The sequence below is a fragment of the Lissotriton vulgaris genome, chromosome 10, assembly GCF_964263255.1.
Source record: "Lissotriton vulgaris chromosome 10, aLisVul1.2, whole genome shotgun sequence".
Taxonomy (NCBI): domain Eukaryota; kingdom Metazoa; phylum Chordata; class Amphibia; order Caudata; family Salamandridae; genus Lissotriton; species Lissotriton vulgaris.
The window spans coordinates 24,292,203-24,311,847 of NC_141698.1; the positions used below are offsets into that span (position 1 = coordinate 24,292,203).

Consider the following 19,645-nt stretch of genomic DNA (forward strand, 5'->3'; position numbering starts at 1 on the left):
AGTGAGTGTGTGTACATCAGAGGCGGAGGTCACAGTGAGTTTGGTTACACCAGAGACGGATTCCTCAGTGAGAGTGGGTACACCAGAGACGGATTCTTCAGTGAGAGTGGTTACACTAGAGACGGATTCCTCAGTGAGAGTGGTTACACCAGAGACGGATTCTTCAGTGAGAGTGGTTACACCAGAGACGGATTCCTCAGTGAGAGTGGTTACACCAGAGATGGATTCCTCAGTGAGAGTGATTACACCAGAGACGGATTCCTCAGTGAGAGTGGTTATACCAGAGACGGGGGCCACAGTGAGTGTGGTTACACCAGAGATGAAGACCTTGGTGAGTGTTGTTACACCAGAGAGGAAAGCGTCAGTGACTGTTGTTACACCAGAGAAGGAGGCCTCAGTGAGTGTGGTTACACCAGAGATGAAGGCCTCAGTGAGACTGGTTACACCAGAGACGGATTCCTCAGTGAGACTGGTTACACCAGAGATGGATTCCTCAGTGAGACTGGTTACACCAGAGATGGATTCCTCAGGGAGAGTGGTTACACCAGAGACGGATTCCTCAGTGAGAGTGGTTACACCAGAGACGGCTTCCTCAGTGAGACTGGTTACACAAGAGACGGATTCCTCAGTGAGACTGGTTACACCAGAGACGGATTCCTCAGTGAGAGTGGTTACACCAGAGACTGATTCCTCAGTGAGAGTGGTTATACCAGAGACGGGGGCCACAGTGAGAGTGGTTACACCAGAGACGGCTTCCTAAGTGAGTCTGGTTACACAAGAGACGGATTCCTCAGTGAGACTGGTTACACCAGAGACGGATTGCTCAGTGAGACTGGTTACAACAGAGATGGATTCCTCAGTGAGAGTGGTTACACCAGAGACGGATTCCTCAGTGAGAGTGGTTACACCAGAGATGGGGGCCACAATGAGTGTTGTTACACCAGAGATGAAGACCCCAGTGAGTGTTGTTACACCAGAGATGAAAGCGTTAGTGATTGTTGTTACACCAGAGAAGGAGGCCTCCATGAGAGTGGTTACACCAGAGACGGATTCCTCAGTGAGACTGGTTACACCAGAGACGGATTCATCAGTGAGATTGGTTACACTAGAGACGGATTCCTCAGTGAGAGTGGTTACACCAGAGACGATTCCTCAGTGAGAGTGGTTATACCAGAGACGGGGGCCACAGTGAGTGTGGTTACACCAGAGATGAAGACCTCAGTGAGTGTTGTTACACCAGAGATGAAAGCGTCAGTGATTGTTGTTACACCAGAGAAGGAGGCCTAAGTGAGTGTTGTTACACCAGAGACAGATTCCTCAGTGAGACAGGTTACACCAGAGACGGATTCCTCAGGGAGACTGGTTACACCAGAGACGGATTCCTCATTGAGACTGGTTACACCAGAGATGGATTCTTCAGTGAGAGTGGTTACACCAGAGACGGATTCCTCATTGAGAGTGGTTATACTAGAGACGGGGACCACAGTGAGTGTGGTTACACCAGAGATGAAGACCTCAGTGAGTGTTGTTACACCAGAGATGAAAGCGTCAGTGATTGTTGTTACACCAGAGAAGGAGGCCTCAGTTAGTGTTGTTACACCAGAGACGGATTCCTCAGTGAGACTGGTTACACCAGAGACGGATTCCTCAGTGAGACTAGTTACACCAGAGACGGATTCCTCAGTGAGACTGGTTACACCAGAGACAGATTCCTCAGTGAGAGCGGTTACACCAGAGACGGATTACTCAGTGAGAGTGGTTACACCAGAGAGGGAGGGCTCAGTGAGTGAGCTCACAGCAGAGAGGGAGGGAGGGCTCTGCATGCTGTCAGAAAAGCAGGGGCATGAAGGTCCGTTTCGTGTCCTCTATCTCTCGCCTGGACCCTTCTTTTGCTTCCTTTCCTTCTCTGAAACTGTCCCACTCCCCCCCGCCTCTTGTTCTCCTCCCCCCTCAGCTCTCTGCTATGGTTCTGTATTCTCCGCACATCTCGAGGTCTCGTCCCCCCTCCCCCATCTCCAGTCTCAGACCCTCCGCCCTCATCCCGCCTCTCTCAGGAGCCGGCGTTTCCTCCTGAGTCCGCATTACGAGGTTTACGGTAAAAGCTGGCAGCTCCGGATTTTCTCCAGATCCGTCTTCCCGTGATGAGAAGCGTGTCCGACAAGGAGAGATGTGCACGGAATGAATGAAAACCCTATGGAATGAGCGCCGCCACTGACTCTCGCGCCCTCCACATTGGCTGCGTGAAACTCAGTCGTAATGTTCAGAAATGCTGCTCCTCCCATTATTGAAAATGTTATTCTCCATGATTATGGAAGTGCCTTCCCAGTGTGTTCTTCTGGTTTGAGTGTCTGCCATTTATTGCGGCTTGTACGTCATGCCTGTCTTCTCAAAATTGTTTGATTGTTTTGGACCGGACCGTTTGTTAGAGGTCAGTCATCCAGCACCGCCGGAAGGCACCCCTAACAAGGACATGTATGTTAAATATGGAGAAGCCATTGTTGCTTATAGCAAAATGTGGCACAAATACACTAGGAAGGACCGGGTGAATCAGTGGCCACTGACGGGATCTTTTGATATCGCTAAAATAGAAATATTAGAAATAGCACTCCACAAAAAGAAAGCTACGCCAGCCATGCTTGACGACTTTGGCCTCTGGCAAAAAGAAGCAACGCAACGAAAGAAAAAGACGAAGCCAGGCAGGATAAAAAAATACGAAAGTCTGCTTACCAGACCTGTAAAAAGCTAGAAGATGAAATAAAAGAAAGGGAAAACGATAAGAATGAACAAGAATCAAAAATGTCAGGCCAGTACCCTGTTAGAACGCCTTCAACTCTTTACCCCGAGTTACAGGCTAAACAGAGAATAAATGACGACCTCTTGTTGGGTCCCCCGATCATCTACATGCCACCTCCTTATGCCCCTACTCATCCCGTAGTACAGCACCAAGAATAGCCAGGTACCAACGGAGGCGCCACAACCGTTTCCGCTCCAGTCGAGACACTTGCACCAAGTGCCTCATCAACAAACGCATTAATAGAAATAGGATCAATAGAAAAAGGGTTGCCCAGGGTTCCACGATTAAGCACGCATGAGTGGGCAAACATTGACAAAATAGTCAAAACCCTCGTGAAGAGAAGAGAAACAGAAGAGTATGTGACTGACATATGCAATTCTTATGTCAAGAGCCACAAACGATTCTTCATTGTGCGGTTCTGCTACTACACACTTACTGCCTATGAAGAGAAATATCAGGACATAGGGGCCGGGAGGCTAATGGCTCTTTATAGAAAAGTTGACATAGGAGACAAAAACGACAACGATGTAGCAGAACTCTTTTCGTCCACGTTAGAAGTATTCCGCCACCTCATAGAACAAGGGCGGATAGATACAGAGAGAGCATCAAAGCTAGTAACACCCCCAATAGAGAAGCTAGATAACATGATGCCGATAAAGGAAGCCACTGCGTATTGGGTTCCCCCTAGGGGATAAGGGACTAATGACGACATAAACCATCAGGACGATAAAGGGAGGGTGGTCTACAATTGGGTGTATCAGCCATGGGACAGACAAGACATCCTGACGTTCCGTAAATCTCTGCCAGATTTGCGAAAGAACCCCACCGCCTTTTGCACAGAACTAGGTACTGCTCTGGGGTCCACAATAATGACACTTGCCGACATCGACTTGTTCTTCGGGTTATGTTTGCCAGCCGATGTGTGGAAGCAAATTAGGAGGATAGACCACACAGAATTGCTCAGTCATACCTGGGAACAACTCAGCACATTAGACAAACAGCGGAATCCAGGCCAAAAATCAGTTAAAGCTATATTGGACCTCCCTGATAAAATAGTGCAGAAGGTAAAAACACTGATACCGGAGAAAAAGATAGATTGGAACATAGTAACAGCGTGCAGCCAGAAACCACAAGAGGATGTTTCTGAGTATTTCTCGAGATTCGAAACAGTGTTCTCCGATTACAGTGGACAGGATATGTCCACTGCAACCGGACACCACTTATTCGTGCAAAATTACGTCAAAGGACTGCTCTTGGAGGTATCACAGAAACTACGAACTAGCGAAAGTAGTTGAGCAGCATCTAAACCAGTGGCTATTCTCCAAATGGCCCAGTATTATGAATATCAGAAAAACGAGAATGACAGGGCTACAGAAAAGAAAAAGAAGGACTTGAAGGAAAGAGTAATGATAGTCCAACTCCAAGGGGTGAATACAGGATGGGAACAATATAAACGAAGATACCAACAGAATGTCCCTAGAGTACAGCCTCCTAGAAATGACTCATTGACACCATATGTACGACACCACAACTTAGGACAGGATCAATGCGCATTTTGCAAGGAATACAGACACTGGAAATCCCAATGCCCAACCTTATCAGGAGCTGGTAGGGGCAGAGGGATAAGGGAAATAGCAAATGAACAGAGAGGAAGAGGACGTGGGAGAGGGTACGCAAGCGAAGGAAGGCCAGGAAGAGTGAACGCATTTGACCGCCCTAGGCAGAACCAGTGTCAACAGACAGATTATGACAACATGTATGACTTTGCATAGGACAGCCAGGGGCAAGGGAGCAAGGGAGGGATCCAGTCGATCTCTATGTTGATCAGCAAGGCCCTTATGTTACCGCAAAGGTCCTGGGCACAAAGTCGCCATTTCAAACGACTGATTCCAAGGGCACCCTTGTCTGGCTCGCATGTGACCTCAATAGGATTTGATGGTACGCTCTCCACCAACCCTTTGTCCAGACCGATCCCTTTCAACCTTGACAACAATATCATTGAAACAACATTTCTCCTCTCTTCAACCACCCCAGACGTCATTATGGGTCTCGACCTTTTGAAACACTTCCATGCGACAATCAGGTGCTCGCCAGACGGAGTGCGTGTCATCCTATATGACAACCGCCAGCACCATAGAGATAGCCCTTCCCAGCACATGTATCCCATCTCTGAGACTGACACATCCCTACTGGACACTTTGCCATCACACTTATGGGCTAGAGCTGATTCAGAGGTAGGACGAATGATGATTGACCCAGTACACGTGACGATACGAGCAGACGCAATCCTACCGAAGGTACCACAGTAAAAAATCTCACCTGAGGGTGAGAAGGCACTGACGGACATCATACACTCTTTGATGGAGGCAGGGGTGGTAGAGGAAGTAGTGAGCAACGTTTGTAACAGCCCCATACTACAGATAATAAAGAGACAGGGATTCCTCAGTGAGAGCGGTTACACCAGAGACGGATTACTCAGTGAGAGCGGTTACACCAGAGACGGATTCCTCCGTGAGAGTGGTTACACCAGAGAGGGAGGGCTCAGTGAGTGAGCTCACAGCAGAGAGGGAGGGCTCTGCATGCTGACAGAAAAGCAGAGAGCATGAACAGGTCCGTTTCCTATCCTCTATCTCTCGCCTGGACCCTTCTTTTGCTTCCTTTCCTTCTCTGAAACTGTCCCACTCCCCCGCCTCTTGTTCTCCTCCCCCCTCAGCTCTCTGCTATGGTTCTGTATTCTCCGCACATCTCGAGGTCTCGTCCCCCCTCCCCCATCTCCAGTCTCAGACCCTCCGCCCTCATCCCGCCTCTCTCAGGAGCCGGCGTTTCCTCCTGAGTCCGCATTACGAGGTTTACGGTAAAAGCTGGCAGCTCCGGATTTTCTCCAGATCCGTCTTCCCGTGATGAGAAGCGTGTCCGACAAGGAGAGATGTGCACGGAATGAATGAAAACCCTATGGAATGAGCGCCGCCACTGACTCTCGCGCCCTCCACATTGGCTGCGTGAAACTCAGTCGTAATGTTCAGAAATGCTGCTCCTCCCATTATTGAAAATGTTATTCTCCATGACTATGGAAGTGCCTTCCCAGTGTGTTCTTCTGGTTTGAGTGTCTGCCATTTATTGCGGCTTGTACGTCATGCCTGTCTTCTCAAAATTGTTTGATTGTTTTGGACCGGACCGTTTGTTAGAGGTCAGTCATCCAGCACCGCCGGAAGGCACCCCTAACAAGGACATGTATGTTAAATATGGAGAAGCCATTGTTGCTTATAGCAAAATGTGGCACAAATACACTAGGAAGGACCGGGTGAATCAGTGGCCACTGACGGGATCTTTTGATATCGCTAAAATAGAAATATTAGAAATAGCACTCCACAAAAAGAAAGCTACGCCAGCCATGCTTGACGACTTTGGCCTCTGGCAAAAAGAAGCAACGCAACGAAAGAAAAAGACGAAGCCAGGCAGGATAAAAAAATACGAAAGTCTGCTTACCAGACCTGTAAAAAGCTAGAAGATGAAATAAAAGAAAGGGAAAACGATAAGAATGAACAAGAATCAAAAATGTCAGGCCAGTACCCTGTTAGAACGCCTTCAACTCTTTACCCCGAGTTACAGGCTAAACAGAGAATAAATGACGACCTCTTGTTGGGTCCCCCGATCATCTACATGCCACCTCCTTATGCCCCTACTCATCCCGTAGTACAGCACCAAGAATAGCCAGGTACCAACGGAGGCGCCACAACCGTTTCCGCTCCAGTCGAGACACTTGCACCAAGTGCCTCATCAACAAACGCATTAATAGAAATAGGATCAATAGAAAAAGGGTTGCCCAGGGTTCCACGATTAAGCACGCATGAGTGGGCAAACATTGACAAAATAGTCAAAACCCTCGTGAAGAGAAGAGAAACAGAAGAGTATGTGACTGACATATGCAATTCTTATGTCAAGAGCCACAAACGATTCTTCATTGTGCGGTTCTGCTACTACACACTTACTGCCTATGAAGAGAAATATCAGGACATAGGGGCCGGGAGGCTAATGGCTCTTTATAGAAAAGTTGACATAGGAGACAAAAACGACAACGATGTAGCAGAACTCTTTTCGTCCACGTTAGAAGTATTCCGCCACCTCATAGAACAAGGGCGGATAGATACAGAGAGAGCATCAAAGCTAGTAACACCCCCAATAGAGAAGCTAGATAACATGATGCCGATAAAGGAAGCCACTGCGTATTGGGTTCCCCCTAGGGGATAAGGGACTAATGACGACATAAACCATCAGGACGATAAAGGGAGGGTGGTCTACAATTGGGTGTATCAGCCATGGGACAGACAGGACATCCTGACGTTCCGTAAATCTCTTCCAGATTTGCGAAAGAATCCCACCGCCTTTTGCACAGAACTAGGTACTGCTCAGGGGTCCAAAATAATGACACTTGCCAACATCGACTTGTTCTTCGGGTTATGTTTGCCAGCCGATGTGTGGAAGCAAATTAGGAGGATGGACCGCACAGAATTGCTCGGTCATACCTGGGAACAACTCAGCACATTAGACAAACAGCGGAATCCTGGCCAAAAACCAGTTAAAACTATATTGGAACTCCCTGATAAAATAGTGCAGAAGGTAAAAACACTGATACCGGAGAAAAAGATAGATTGTTCCATAGTAACAGCATGCCACCAGAAACCACAAGAGGATGTCTCCGAGTATTTCTCGAGATTCGAAACAGTGTTCTCCGATTACAGTGGACAGGATATGTCCACTGCAACCGGACACCACTTATTTGTGCAAAATTACGTCAAAGGACTGCTGCCGGAGGTATCACAGAAACTACGAACTAGCGAAAGTAGTTGGGCAGCATCTAAACCAGTGGCTATTCTCCAAATGGCCCAGTATTATGAACATCAGAAAAACGAGAATGCAGGGCTACAGAAAAGAAAAAGAAGGAACCATATGTACGACGCCAGGACTTAGGACAGGATCAATGCGCATTTTGCAAGGAATATGGACACTGGAAATCCCAATGCCCAGCCTTATCAGGAGCTGGTAGGGGCAGAGGGATAAGGGAAATAGCAAATGAACAGAGAGGAAGAGGACGTGGGAGAGGGTACGCAACCGAAGGAAGGCCAGGAAGAGTGAACGCATTTGACCGCCCTAGGCAGAACCAGTGTCAACAGACAGATTACGACAACATGTATGACTTTGCATAGGACAGCCAGGGGCAAGGGAGCAAGGGAGGGATCCAGTCGAGCTCTATGTTGATTATGTTACTGCAAAGGTCCTGGTAACAAAGTCGACTGATTCCAAGGGCATGCTTGTCTGGCTCACATGTGACCTCAATAGGATTTGATGGTACGCGTCCACCAAACCTTTGTCCAGACCGATCCCTTTCAACCTTGACAACAATATCATTGAAACAACATTTCTCCTCTCTTCAAACACCCCAGACACCATTATGGGTCTCGACCTTTTGAAACACTTCCATGCGACAATCAGGTGCCCGCCAGACGGAGTGCGTGTCATCCTATATGACAACCGCCAGCACCATAGAGATAGCCCTTCCCAGCACATGTATCCCGTCTCTGAGACTGACACATACCTACTGGACACTTTGCCATCACACTTATGGGCTAGAGCTGATTTAGACGTAGGACGAATGATGATTGACCCAGCACACGTGATGATAAGACCAGACGCAATCCTACAGAAGGTACCACAGTACAAAATCTCACCAGAGGGTGAGAAGGCACTGACGGACATCATACACTCTTTGATGGAGGTACGGGTGGTAGAGGAAGTAGTGAGCAACGTTTGTAACACCCCCATACTACCAATAATAAAGAGACAGGGAGAGGGAGATGGAAAAGCCTACCGCTTCATCATTGACCCGAGGGAAGTAAACAAAATTGTAGTACCATAGTACCCAGTAGTTTCCGACATCACTACCATTCTGACCTTAATTCCCTCAACTGCTACCACCTTTTCCGTAATCAACCTGAAAAATGCGTTTTTATCCATACCTATTCACCAAGACAGCCGCTATCTATTCGGATTTACCCTAAATTCTCGCTCATATAGATTTTGTAGAGCACCCCAGGGGTACACAGAAAGCCCGAGCATCTATAGCCAAGCGCTCAAAAGACAATTGGACGCCATACGCGTGACTCTAATACAATATGTAGATGACATCCTTCTAGTGGCAGACACCACACCATTAGTTGTCACAGCTACCATCAAACTGCTCCATTTTCTTGCCGAGAATGGTCACAAGGTCTCCCGAAAGAAATTGCAATTTTGTAAGTCACAAGTAACCTATCTAGGCCACCTCTTATCCAAATAAGGGAGAAAACCCATACCGACAGAATATAGACAATCCTAGACACTCATGTCCCTAGAAGTCAGAAGCAGGTAAGTTCCTTGATAGGTCTCACCTCCTTTAGCCAACAGTGGTTGCCGAACTTCAGCCTCATTGTCAAACCCCTTCTCTCCCTCCTAGCTAAAGACATCCCCTCACCTCTCCCCTGGACCCCTGAATGTCAAACTGCCTTTAAAGAGCTACGTGATGCACTCTGTGCGACCCCTGTCCTAGGAACCCCAGATTACTCCAAACCATTCTCCCTCTTCACACACGAGAAGGAGGGATGTGCATTGTCTGTCCTAACACAATCAATTAGTAACAAACAGCGCCCTTGCACATATTTCTCTGCCACCCTCGACCCAGTAGCCAGAGCTCTGCCAGCATGTTTGTGTGCTGTAGCAGCCGCAGCAGTATCAATACGACAAAGCGAAGGAATAGTGCTTTCCAATCCAATCACTGTGTTAGTACCCCATGTGGTCGACACACTCCTAAACCAGACCAAGACCCAACATTTGACTAGCGCCCGACTGACAGGGGCCGCACAGAGTGCATCACGTAGCTCTTTAAAGGCAGTTTGACATTCAGGGGTCCAGGGGAGAGGTGAGGGGATGTCTTTAGCTAGGAGGGAGAGAAGGGGTTAGCTATCTAGCACCACACATTACCCTGAAACGGTGCACCACCCTCAATCCGGCCACTCTGTTACCACTACCTGAAAACGATCCTGGTGAGACTCCACTACATGACTGTGTGACACTGACAGACGAACAACCAAAGAGTAGAGTAGACCTTAGAGACACTGCCTTTTCCGAATCAGACGGAGAACTGTGGGTGGACGGTTCCTGTATCAAACTCAATGACGGCACCACCTCAGCCGCATACGCTGTCACCACAGCCCGAACCATTCTAGAGACAGCCCGTATTGCTCAACGCTCTGCCCAGGCAGCGGAACTCATTGCACTCACACAAGCTTTTATTTTAGCAGCAGGTTCAACAGTCAACATATACACCGACAGTCAGTACGCCTTTGGGGTGGTTCACCATTTTGGGATCCTGTGGAGGGAAATAGGGTTCCTGACTTCACATGGTACACCCATCCTACATGGAGATTTAGTCTCCACATTGACAGAAGCAGTCCTCCTCCCCAAGAAGCTAGCGGTGATAAAATGCCAAGCACATAAGAAAGTGACTGATCTTATTGGACAGGGAAACGCACTAGCGGACATTACTGCCCGAGCCACGGGAGAAGACAGGACTACGACACGAATCTATGTGACCAGGTCACAAGCCGAACAATGGACGGATGCTAGAACCACTGTAAGAGACATACAGATGACAGGCAGGCAGGACGAACTGACTGAGTGGGAAAGGGTGGGACTGAAGGACGAGGAAAGTTGCTGGAGAACTAAAGATGGGAATAAATGGCTGTTGCCCAAAGCCTACTTAATCCCTATATTGACCAGGGCACATTTACCCGCACACATAGGCTCCCCCCCATGACTGAACTGATCACCAGAGTGTGGCATAACGCCAAGATAGCCAAATCTGCCAAACGCCTAGTGCAACAATGTATAGTCTGCCTACAACACAACCCAGGGAAGGGGACGGTAGTACCACAGGGAGGGTTTGGAGTCCCTGACCACCCCTTTGAAGTCCTACAAATGGATTACATCCAACTAGAAAGGTGCCATGGTCTGAAATATGTCCTAGTGGTTGTGTGCACTTTTAGCAAATGGGTGGAGGCATACCCCACCCAAGACAATGCCGCCTTAGCAACTGCAAAGGTATTGCTCAAAGAATTCTTTCCTCGCTATGGCCTTTGTAAAAATTTATGGAGTGATAACGGCGCCCACTTCATAGCCGAGGTGAAACAGAACATCCTGAGAGGGTTGGGGGTAAAACAGAAATTTCATGCCGTCTTCCACCCCCAATCAGCGGGCCTGGTAAAAAGACACAATGCAACCCTGAAGCTAAAACTGGCCAAAATAGTTGCCACAACCGGGATAAAATGGCCCGACGCCCTCCCATTGGCATTGCTATTGATGCGCTCCACCCCAACCAAGCACAGACTAACTCCTTATGAGGTTGTCTTCGGCAGGCCTATGAGCATTTGGGCAGCTCCAAAACCAACTTTCTTTAACGATGTCCCGGATATGCTAATGTCCGACTATTTGTATAAACTGACAAATGAGCTAACACTTATCCACCAACAGGTGCAGCAAGCCTTGCCAGACGTATCCAGGGGACCAGGACACAAGATAAAGCCCGGAGACCATGTCCTCGTGAAGAACTTCCAGAGGACCAAGAGTCTGGAGCCGAGGCGGACGGGCCCCTGGCAAGTCTTGATCACCACCCGAACTGCCCTTCGAGTGGAAGAGAAGCGAAATTGGCTGCATGCTCACCATTGCAAGAAAATCCCTCCGACGCTAGCAACCCGCGAAGAGGTGGAGGTGCTAGAGGAAGTTCTAACGAAAGACCGACCAGCCCTGAGTTGCTATCCACAAGAAGACGCACTGCAACTCACAGAAGCTTCTGACCCCACAGTGCCGTCCAAGAAGGGGTACAACCTGCAATCAACAAAAGGAGGGTGCTCCGACAACCAGGCCACTTACTGAGTCGAAAACCTCAGATCGATAACACAGCCAACACTACCAGGGTAAAATGCTAAGACAAAGTCTGTGGTCCTGCCAGTCACGAGCCCCTTGAAAATGATGGAAGATATCGAACACAGGAAGAACAATCGCAAAGCCTCCAAGACTGCCAACTCGCCCAGCACAAAGACAATTGTATTTGCAGTTTCATCTTGCCCAATGATCCCTTTCTACGCGCAAATATGCCGCAGCCATTTTGATTGACCGCAACCATTTTGTGTTCTGTTGTTCACCTCTGTTTCACCTGCACTCCCACAAGTATCTGTATAAACCTCTGACCGACTTGGTATGTGTGCTAAGGGCCATCATCTAGCGGACATGCCCACGTTTGATGTTAGCTTCAAAGGGATATTCTATTGCCACCACAAACCTCTGCCCTCCTTGTTCCTCCCCATCCCTGTGCAGATAACCAAAGATTGTAGATACCAAAAGGTCCCGCACTAACCTGGTTTATTGCACCCCGAAGAATGCACTTCCCGATGGACAATAGAACTTGTTTCCCTATCAACAGTAAAAGACGTTAAAACCTGACCAGCCTCGCATTTTCTCGACCCTGAGGCAAAGGCCAGCTGCCCGATAAGCATCATACGTCTGACTGTTTATGATTGGGAGGGTACGAAACAACTTGTCCGGAATGTATGGCATCTTGTCCGGGGCAGGGTATAGTAAGTTTACATGGCACCGCTCATAAAGATTGTATTGTCGAAACACTGTATAAAAGTAGCCCGTTGAAGAGTTGAAGTTGGAACACCTCCCTGAGAGACATCCCGGTGTCTGCAGTAGATGTGCTCCCTCTGGAGAAATAAACCTTGTTCCTCCCCATCCCTGTGCAGATAACCAAAGATTGTAGATACCAAAAGGTCCCGCACTAACCTGGTTTATTGCACCCCGAAGAATGCACTTCCCGATGGACAATAGAACTTGTTTCCCTATCAACAGTAAAAGACGTTAAAACCTGACCAGCCTCGCATTTTCTCGACCCTGAGGCAAAGGCCAGCTGCCCGATAAGCATCATACGTCTGACTGTTTATGATTGGGAGGGTACGAAACAACTTGTCCGGAATGTATGGCATCTTGTCCGGGGCAGGGTATAGTAAGTTTACATGGCACCGCTCATAAAGATTGTATTGTCGAAACACTGTATAAAAGTAGCCCGTTGAAGAGTTGAAGTTGGAACACCTCCCTGAGAGACATCCCGGTGTCTGCAGTAGATGTGCTCCCTCTGGAGAAATAAACCTTGTTCTTGTCTTTCAGTTCCCAGCGCTTGCCTCGTTATTTTCATACAATCGAAGGTGAATTAAAGGTGACAAGCCAAGCAGTTTCGGGGGTCTCAAAGGGGGCTGCTTTTCCATAATACTCTAGTCGTGTTGCGTCAGAAAGTTTGCACCATTGGGAATTCCTTTTTGAAAACTGGGTGTTCTAAAAGAAGCATTTCCATACTCTGCAGGGATCTGGAGCCAATGGACGCTTTTAGTTTCAGGCCTACGTATCAAGAGATTAAGGTGTGTAGCATCTTGTGAGCAGTACATGCCATTTTGTGGATTGCTCTGTTTTTTAAATTTATGGTAAGATTATTTTATCCTCTGTTAAAATGTGCCACATCATGTAATACTGCTTTCACGGGAGATTAAGGAAGTCCACATAAGGGAGTACCTATAGTCAATTTTTGAAAGCACAGAGGACTTAAACGAACCCCTCAGGGCCAGGTTTAGAATTTGGCGGACGGGTGCTCGGTTACAAACATGACGGATATTCCATATGCCTAATGCACTTATAATAAGGCGTGGAGGATACTCGTCATGTTTGTGAAGAGTGTCTATCTGTTAAATTCCAAACCAGAGCCCTAATGTTTAGTTCTAGAATAAATTTACAAATCCCCAGGAAATACTCATCTTATAGCGTGCACTCTTGTCACTCACATTAATTTGTGTTCGAAGGTTAAGTCACTTATGAAGAAGGAAACCCAGAGATTTAGCACTCTCAATGAGGATGGGTTTACAATCTAGAACCGTGCAGGAGTCAATCCAGGATTGGACTGGTGGCTTTAGATGTGACAACGAGATAAGGAGAAACTTATTTTTAGCAGGTTGAGCTTCAAGTTGTGCAAAGTCATCTGATCTAGAACCTTTTCCAAGCTCAGTGCAAGAAGTGAGACATCTTTAAGACCAGAAATCTTAAGATATACCTCTGTATCTCCGGCATATTGATGATAGCGGTTTACTGAGTTCTTGAGTACAACACTTAGAGGTTCAATATATAAACTGAAAATGGTTGGGGCAAATGCCGATTCTTATGGTCATTTTTGACCTGCTGATACCAGCAAATTACATAAGAGGTGAGCCATCGGAGGACTATGCCGCCCATGCCTTTACACTCATGAAGCTTACTATTAAGCATAGAGTTGTTCACTCTATCCAATGCAGTTGTTAGGTCACGAAGCACAAGAAGACAAGTACCGCCTGAATTCAGAATGTGAAATGCATGATCTACAACTAGGAGCAAGCTAGCAGGTTGTGTCGGTGCTGCAACCCATTCGAAAACCATGACCGATGTTCATTAAAAATATTGCTAACAATGTTTTGTTGTGTGAGTTGTACTGGAGCACAGCACTCTATAACTTTAGCATTGAAGGGGGGACAAACTGATGAAGGGTCCAACACCCTCTGCCTGTCGCATAGAATCCACAGTTTATGGCTGGTGTTCACTCCATCGGGATATAGACCCTTGATTCCCCCATTGTATGTCTGTTCAAGAAAGCGTAGGAGTGTCTTCCTATTTAATAATCAGTCATAATCATGTCCATTTATATGTGGCTCCAATTTTATTTCCCAAATGATAGTTCGATGTCCAGTGGAATAAAAACACATGTTTCACCGCCTAGGGCTATTGTGCCTGGGCTTTCTCAAGGCATTAGAGCTTCGCAGATTAGTCTCTTCATGTACTTAGTCAAGATGAAATCACAATTCAGAATATATCTATATCCAAGGGTTAAATCCCTCTCCAAATTAGTTGGCGTTGTGTTATGCCGCCAGCATCGAAGGGCTAGGTGAACATTATTTAGATAATTTCATCCTGATGAAGGCTTCTTCAAAAGAGGAGTGATTGGCCAACTTTGAGGCCCTTTTGGAGCACGCCTTGTAGTAAAGACAGGTTCACTATCTTGGTCCAGTGGGATAAGCTTTTGTCAATATTCCCCTAGGATTGGATCCATTAAATGGTCTGAGGGTTTGACTTTAGTAATGATGTTCGATAGATCATCTTTTGATACTGTTTTAGAGCTAAGCCATTACATCTCAGATTTACAGTTGACGTCTAGGTCCTTTTTACAGCCAGGGAAGAGGGCAATGCTAATTTATTGGCGTTTACCCCTTGATGAAAGAACTCAACAAATGTGTCGGATTTAGCAGTAGGATCTTCGAATCAGGGGTGGTGGAAATATTGTATCTCGCTCTAACCACATCGAAGAGTTCCTTTGGATGATTCTTGGCGGAATTGATGAGGGTGGCCTCGGCACTGAAAATATTCCTTTGGTATTTGCTTTTTGGTGCCCTGGCAGTGTTTAAATTGGAAAGATGGACTATAGTTTGGATTTGTTCTCCACCCGGATTAATGATTTTCTTTCTTCAAACACAAAACCAGGTAGAGGAAGGGTTACGTCATTTTCTATTCATTTTGATAGTGGCTAAGATATCAAAAGGCTCAGCCGAGCAGATATTGAATTAAAATGTGTTAGTCTTCACGTCATCGCTGGAACTGACATGAGGGAGACTCTTCAGAGCCAAAGCAGTGACATTTTCAAGCTCAATAGTTTTGGTTTTGCTGAACCTAGTTAATTTCTTTTTATATTGACCAAAAGTTTTGTTGTGTGAGCGGACCAATGAGAGCAGAATTAAGTAATGGTCAGGCCCGCCAACAGGTATTGGATTTTCAGCAACAATCATCTTGTAAGGTCCAGAGTAGGGCTTTCGATATGGGTCAGTTGAGGGTAGTGTTGGCATAGGCATTGTCTAAGACGAACAAGGACCACCGATTGACGACTGTGTTTTTGGAATCACCCTAATGGTGGTTGAACTCTTGTGAGAAGATGTCTGTTTTGGAATAAGTAGATTCATTAGTGTTATGCTTCTTCCACTCCCCAGTAAAGATCAGGTTGTCACCAGGGGGTGGTAGCTTGTTTCAGCACAGGACAACACAATGTTTAGGCAGATATGGCAACGTGATGGGGCTGGAATATAAAGGGAGTTCCCTTGCACCTTGATATCTGGCCACCGGCAAGGGTGACAGGATACAGGTGTTGGACTCAGATCTCGGTGGACAGGTTACTTCATCACAACAGTGACGGAAATACCATCCGCCATAATATAAATCCGATAGGATGTAATGGGATTTATATTTGGGGCGATGTATGATATTTATATTTCGATGGACTGGATTTCCATCACCGCTGTGACGGAGTACCCATCCGCCAAGATCTAAACCAGGCCCTAAGTTCCCTGGACACGCTTAAGCGCAAACATGAGAAGCTGGATGTGTTGGCCTCCCCATACCCGGCTCATCCCTGGCATGCTTGTCGCTTTACCTGCTGGGCTCTTCGCTTGTCTGCTCGCTGGTTCTGGTGATAAATCCGACTGAAGTTGGAGACAATGACGGGGACGGGGAGGGCGATGACCAGCACTCCGCTCAAGGAGCATATGGAGCCAAAAATCTTTCCGGCGATGGTCATGGGCACCATGTCCCCATACCTAGGATAGGAGAGACAAAATAATGCGGCGTTTACTAACTTGAGCTGACGTAGCTGTTTCCACACCATCATGCCCACTCCAGACATAGCCACTGTGCTTCTGGCTCTCCACCAATATTAAACAACTGCTTCACTTTTTTGTTGGTGTATCAAACATCACACAACTGTTTCCATTTTGTGTTATAGCCAATATCACAGAAGTTCTTCCCTCTAGTTCTATGGTATACCGTACAACAAGGATAGTGCTGCTCTAACACGGCACCTGATACTCACACCATGAGGCACTGAAAGACCCTGCAAACCCCAGGGGTCTCCCTGACTGACCAACAACTGACCGGTCTTGAAATTCACAGAAACAATGTGCTGCTCCAGTTTAGCGCAGCTACTCAGCCCTTTAAAAAACACTACATCACAACACGTTAACCATGCAAAACTCAACACCCTCTCCTTTACTTTCTGAGTTTAAGCTTGCCTTTTCGCATATGTAGAGAGCTCTGTTGCCTTGTGGCTAGGATTGCGCTATAGAAATACCATATACATACGAACATACAGTATTTTGAACGAATTAACATGCTACCAAAGCAGCTTTAAGTCAGTCATAGCCACAAAGAAATTTGTCACGTGACTACTGCCTGAAATAGACTCAAATGCCGCTAATAGAAATTAACTTTGCCAAGGGATTGAAATTTAGTGTCACTTTTCTGACTGTTAGCATGTCAGCAAAGCTGCCATTGGTATTGGCCGGCGGCCATGTTTGTTGTGCGCAGATGATGCTGTTGTCAAAGAGATGAAACCTCAAATCTGTGTGCTTGTAACTGATGTCTCAGCAGCCCTCTCTAAGCCTGGAGACAAGGAGCTGGGAGTGTGGAGAACAGTCACTAGTCCTGGAGGGTGGAGAGATCCTTTCTAACCTAAGAAAAGAGAAGGGAGATATGTCCTCCTGTAGCTGAACTAACAATACCTATATATATGACCCCATGGGGGCAGGAGGTCAAAGGGGTGGCCCTGTAGTCAAACCTTCATCAAGGGTCCCTACCCACACATGCACCTACTTGGCTCCTGCTCTACTCGGCTGGTGGCCACCTTGGGGGTCATATGTTCCCAAACTTTGGGTCTTACCAAGAGTGGCAAGTAGAAACCTGCCAGGGCATGCAGTTGTTAATTGCATGCTACATATGATTAATCAATTGCGTGAATTGCTGCGTCACTGGGGGATTGTTTCAAAGATGAATCCACCCTAACGACAGCCCAGGACCTTTTTAGGCCTGTCAGAGTAGGACTTAAACGAATATATGACGTTACAACGCATACATTTACAACGCATTCCGTTACAATGCAGTTTTTACATCGCAACATCCTTTACAACGCATTCTGTTACATAGTATGCCATTACATCACATATTCAGAAACTACCTTTACAACGCATTCCATTGCATCGCATTATACCTTTACAACGCAAACCATTACAGTGCATACAATTATATTGCATTTAAGGTAAGTGTTGGATAGTATAGGCGTAATAATTACTATTGTAGTCCAGTGAGTGCAACAGTAGGGTAACTGTTGGATAGCGGAGGGGTAAAAATTAGTATTCTAACTCAGTGAGTGCAACAGTAGGGTAAGTGTCGGATAGCGTAAGGGTACTATGTGTTGTAGTGACATGCATTGTAGTGACATGCAATGTAATGGCTGAATTGTAATGACATGCAATGTAAAGGATGTTGCGTTGTAAAGGTAGTGCAATGTAATGACTGCGTTGTAAAGGTAGTGCGATGTAATGACTGCGTTGTAAAGGTTTTTTCCTGACTTAAACATGTTGGTCGAACAAGGGTCATTGGACCATTAAACCCTGCATTCCCTTCCATAATTTAATTTTTACCGTCCCCATCCGCACGGCCAATCAAGAGATACATTGGAATGGATGAGGCATTTTTATTTTCTAGTTATGCAAGATTTCTATCTTCTAGCTATGTCTTCTAGTGCTTTTCTTTATAAAGCTCCCTGAAATCTAGTCGAGCCCACCCTAATCTTTAAGTGCCAGGGTGAACCCGATGGTGAAGCATGACACTAATAGAGTGTGGGAGGGTTACATAAAACATTTTTTTTTCCTTTCCCACTCCTAGCGGGGTGGAGTCTGGGCGTGGCAGGCACCTCCTCTCCTTGCGGCCAGTGCCGTGAGGTCAGGAGGGATCCTCTAAAGGTATTCTTAGCCCTCTTTAAGCCACCAGTACCAACTCTGTGGCCCTGTTTACTAGGTGGTCGGTATATTCCGACCCATGCGTAAACACCTTTTTACGCATAGGTCGAAATTACAAGTTGGTAGGTATTTGACATCTCCGATAACTATTGGATGCATTACACTTCTCAACTGTCCTTACATTTCGTCAGGTCAAACCTGCCGAAATTCAATAGGATGATATCATAGGATAATAATCATACCATGAGCATTTTGGAGCATTCCGATAAATAACATACCCTGTGGTATCATAATTTATCACACGCGATAAATAACATCTAAACTCGTAATTAGCACCTGAGTAGAGATGAAGCAGAGGTGCCGCGGTCTTGTGCAAAGAAAGTTCAATGCTTTGTTATTCCAGTGTTAATATTCACTGCCGCCTTGTCCGTTTTCTTTGTTAAAGCCCTCCCACGATGCAGCACCCTGCCTATAGGGACTGTTCTGGTAGGGTATCTGCCAACTCGAGCATTTCTCACGGACAGCTCGTTTGGCGTTCACATCCAGATCGCTGAGTTATATCGCTGAGTCATATCGCGGATGATACTGCATCGAGGGTTGACCAACGGGCTACCCTCTGGAATAATTCACCATTTGACCGATCCCCTTCCCCCCCTGTCTTGATAAAGACCCGCCGCGACCACCAACTGGGGCGCAACCAGGGTCGAAACGTCGACGCTCTTATTTTGGCCAAGATAACTCCAGGGACTTGGACACTAACCATCTGTTTTCCTTGGAATATTTACTTGTACAATACTGGCCTCATAACGACAAAAAATACTTCGTTTTTCCTTCCCCCGGTCCTTTCCCCTTGTGGTTTTATTGTAAATAATTGTTTTGTATATAAGTGCCACTATATGCATTGCACTGGTCA

General features: G+C 46.6%; 1 protein-coding gene across 1 annotated transcript in view; it reads right to left on the reverse strand.

Annotated features, from left to right (window-relative positions):
• Window positions 1-16,527, reverse strand: part of KCND1 (potassium voltage-gated channel subfamily D member 1) — an 84,455-nt gene extending 67,928 nt beyond the window's left edge. Inside the window, exon 1 of the mRNA XM_086940301.1 lies at window positions 16,374-16,527. Within this exon, the coding sequence (XP_086796427.1) occupies window positions 16,374-16,526 (153 nt within the window). The 5' untranslated portion in view covers window position 16,527. The remainder of the gene's footprint in view (window positions 1-16,373) is intronic.
• Window positions 16,528-19,645: the final 3,118 nt, after the last annotated feature.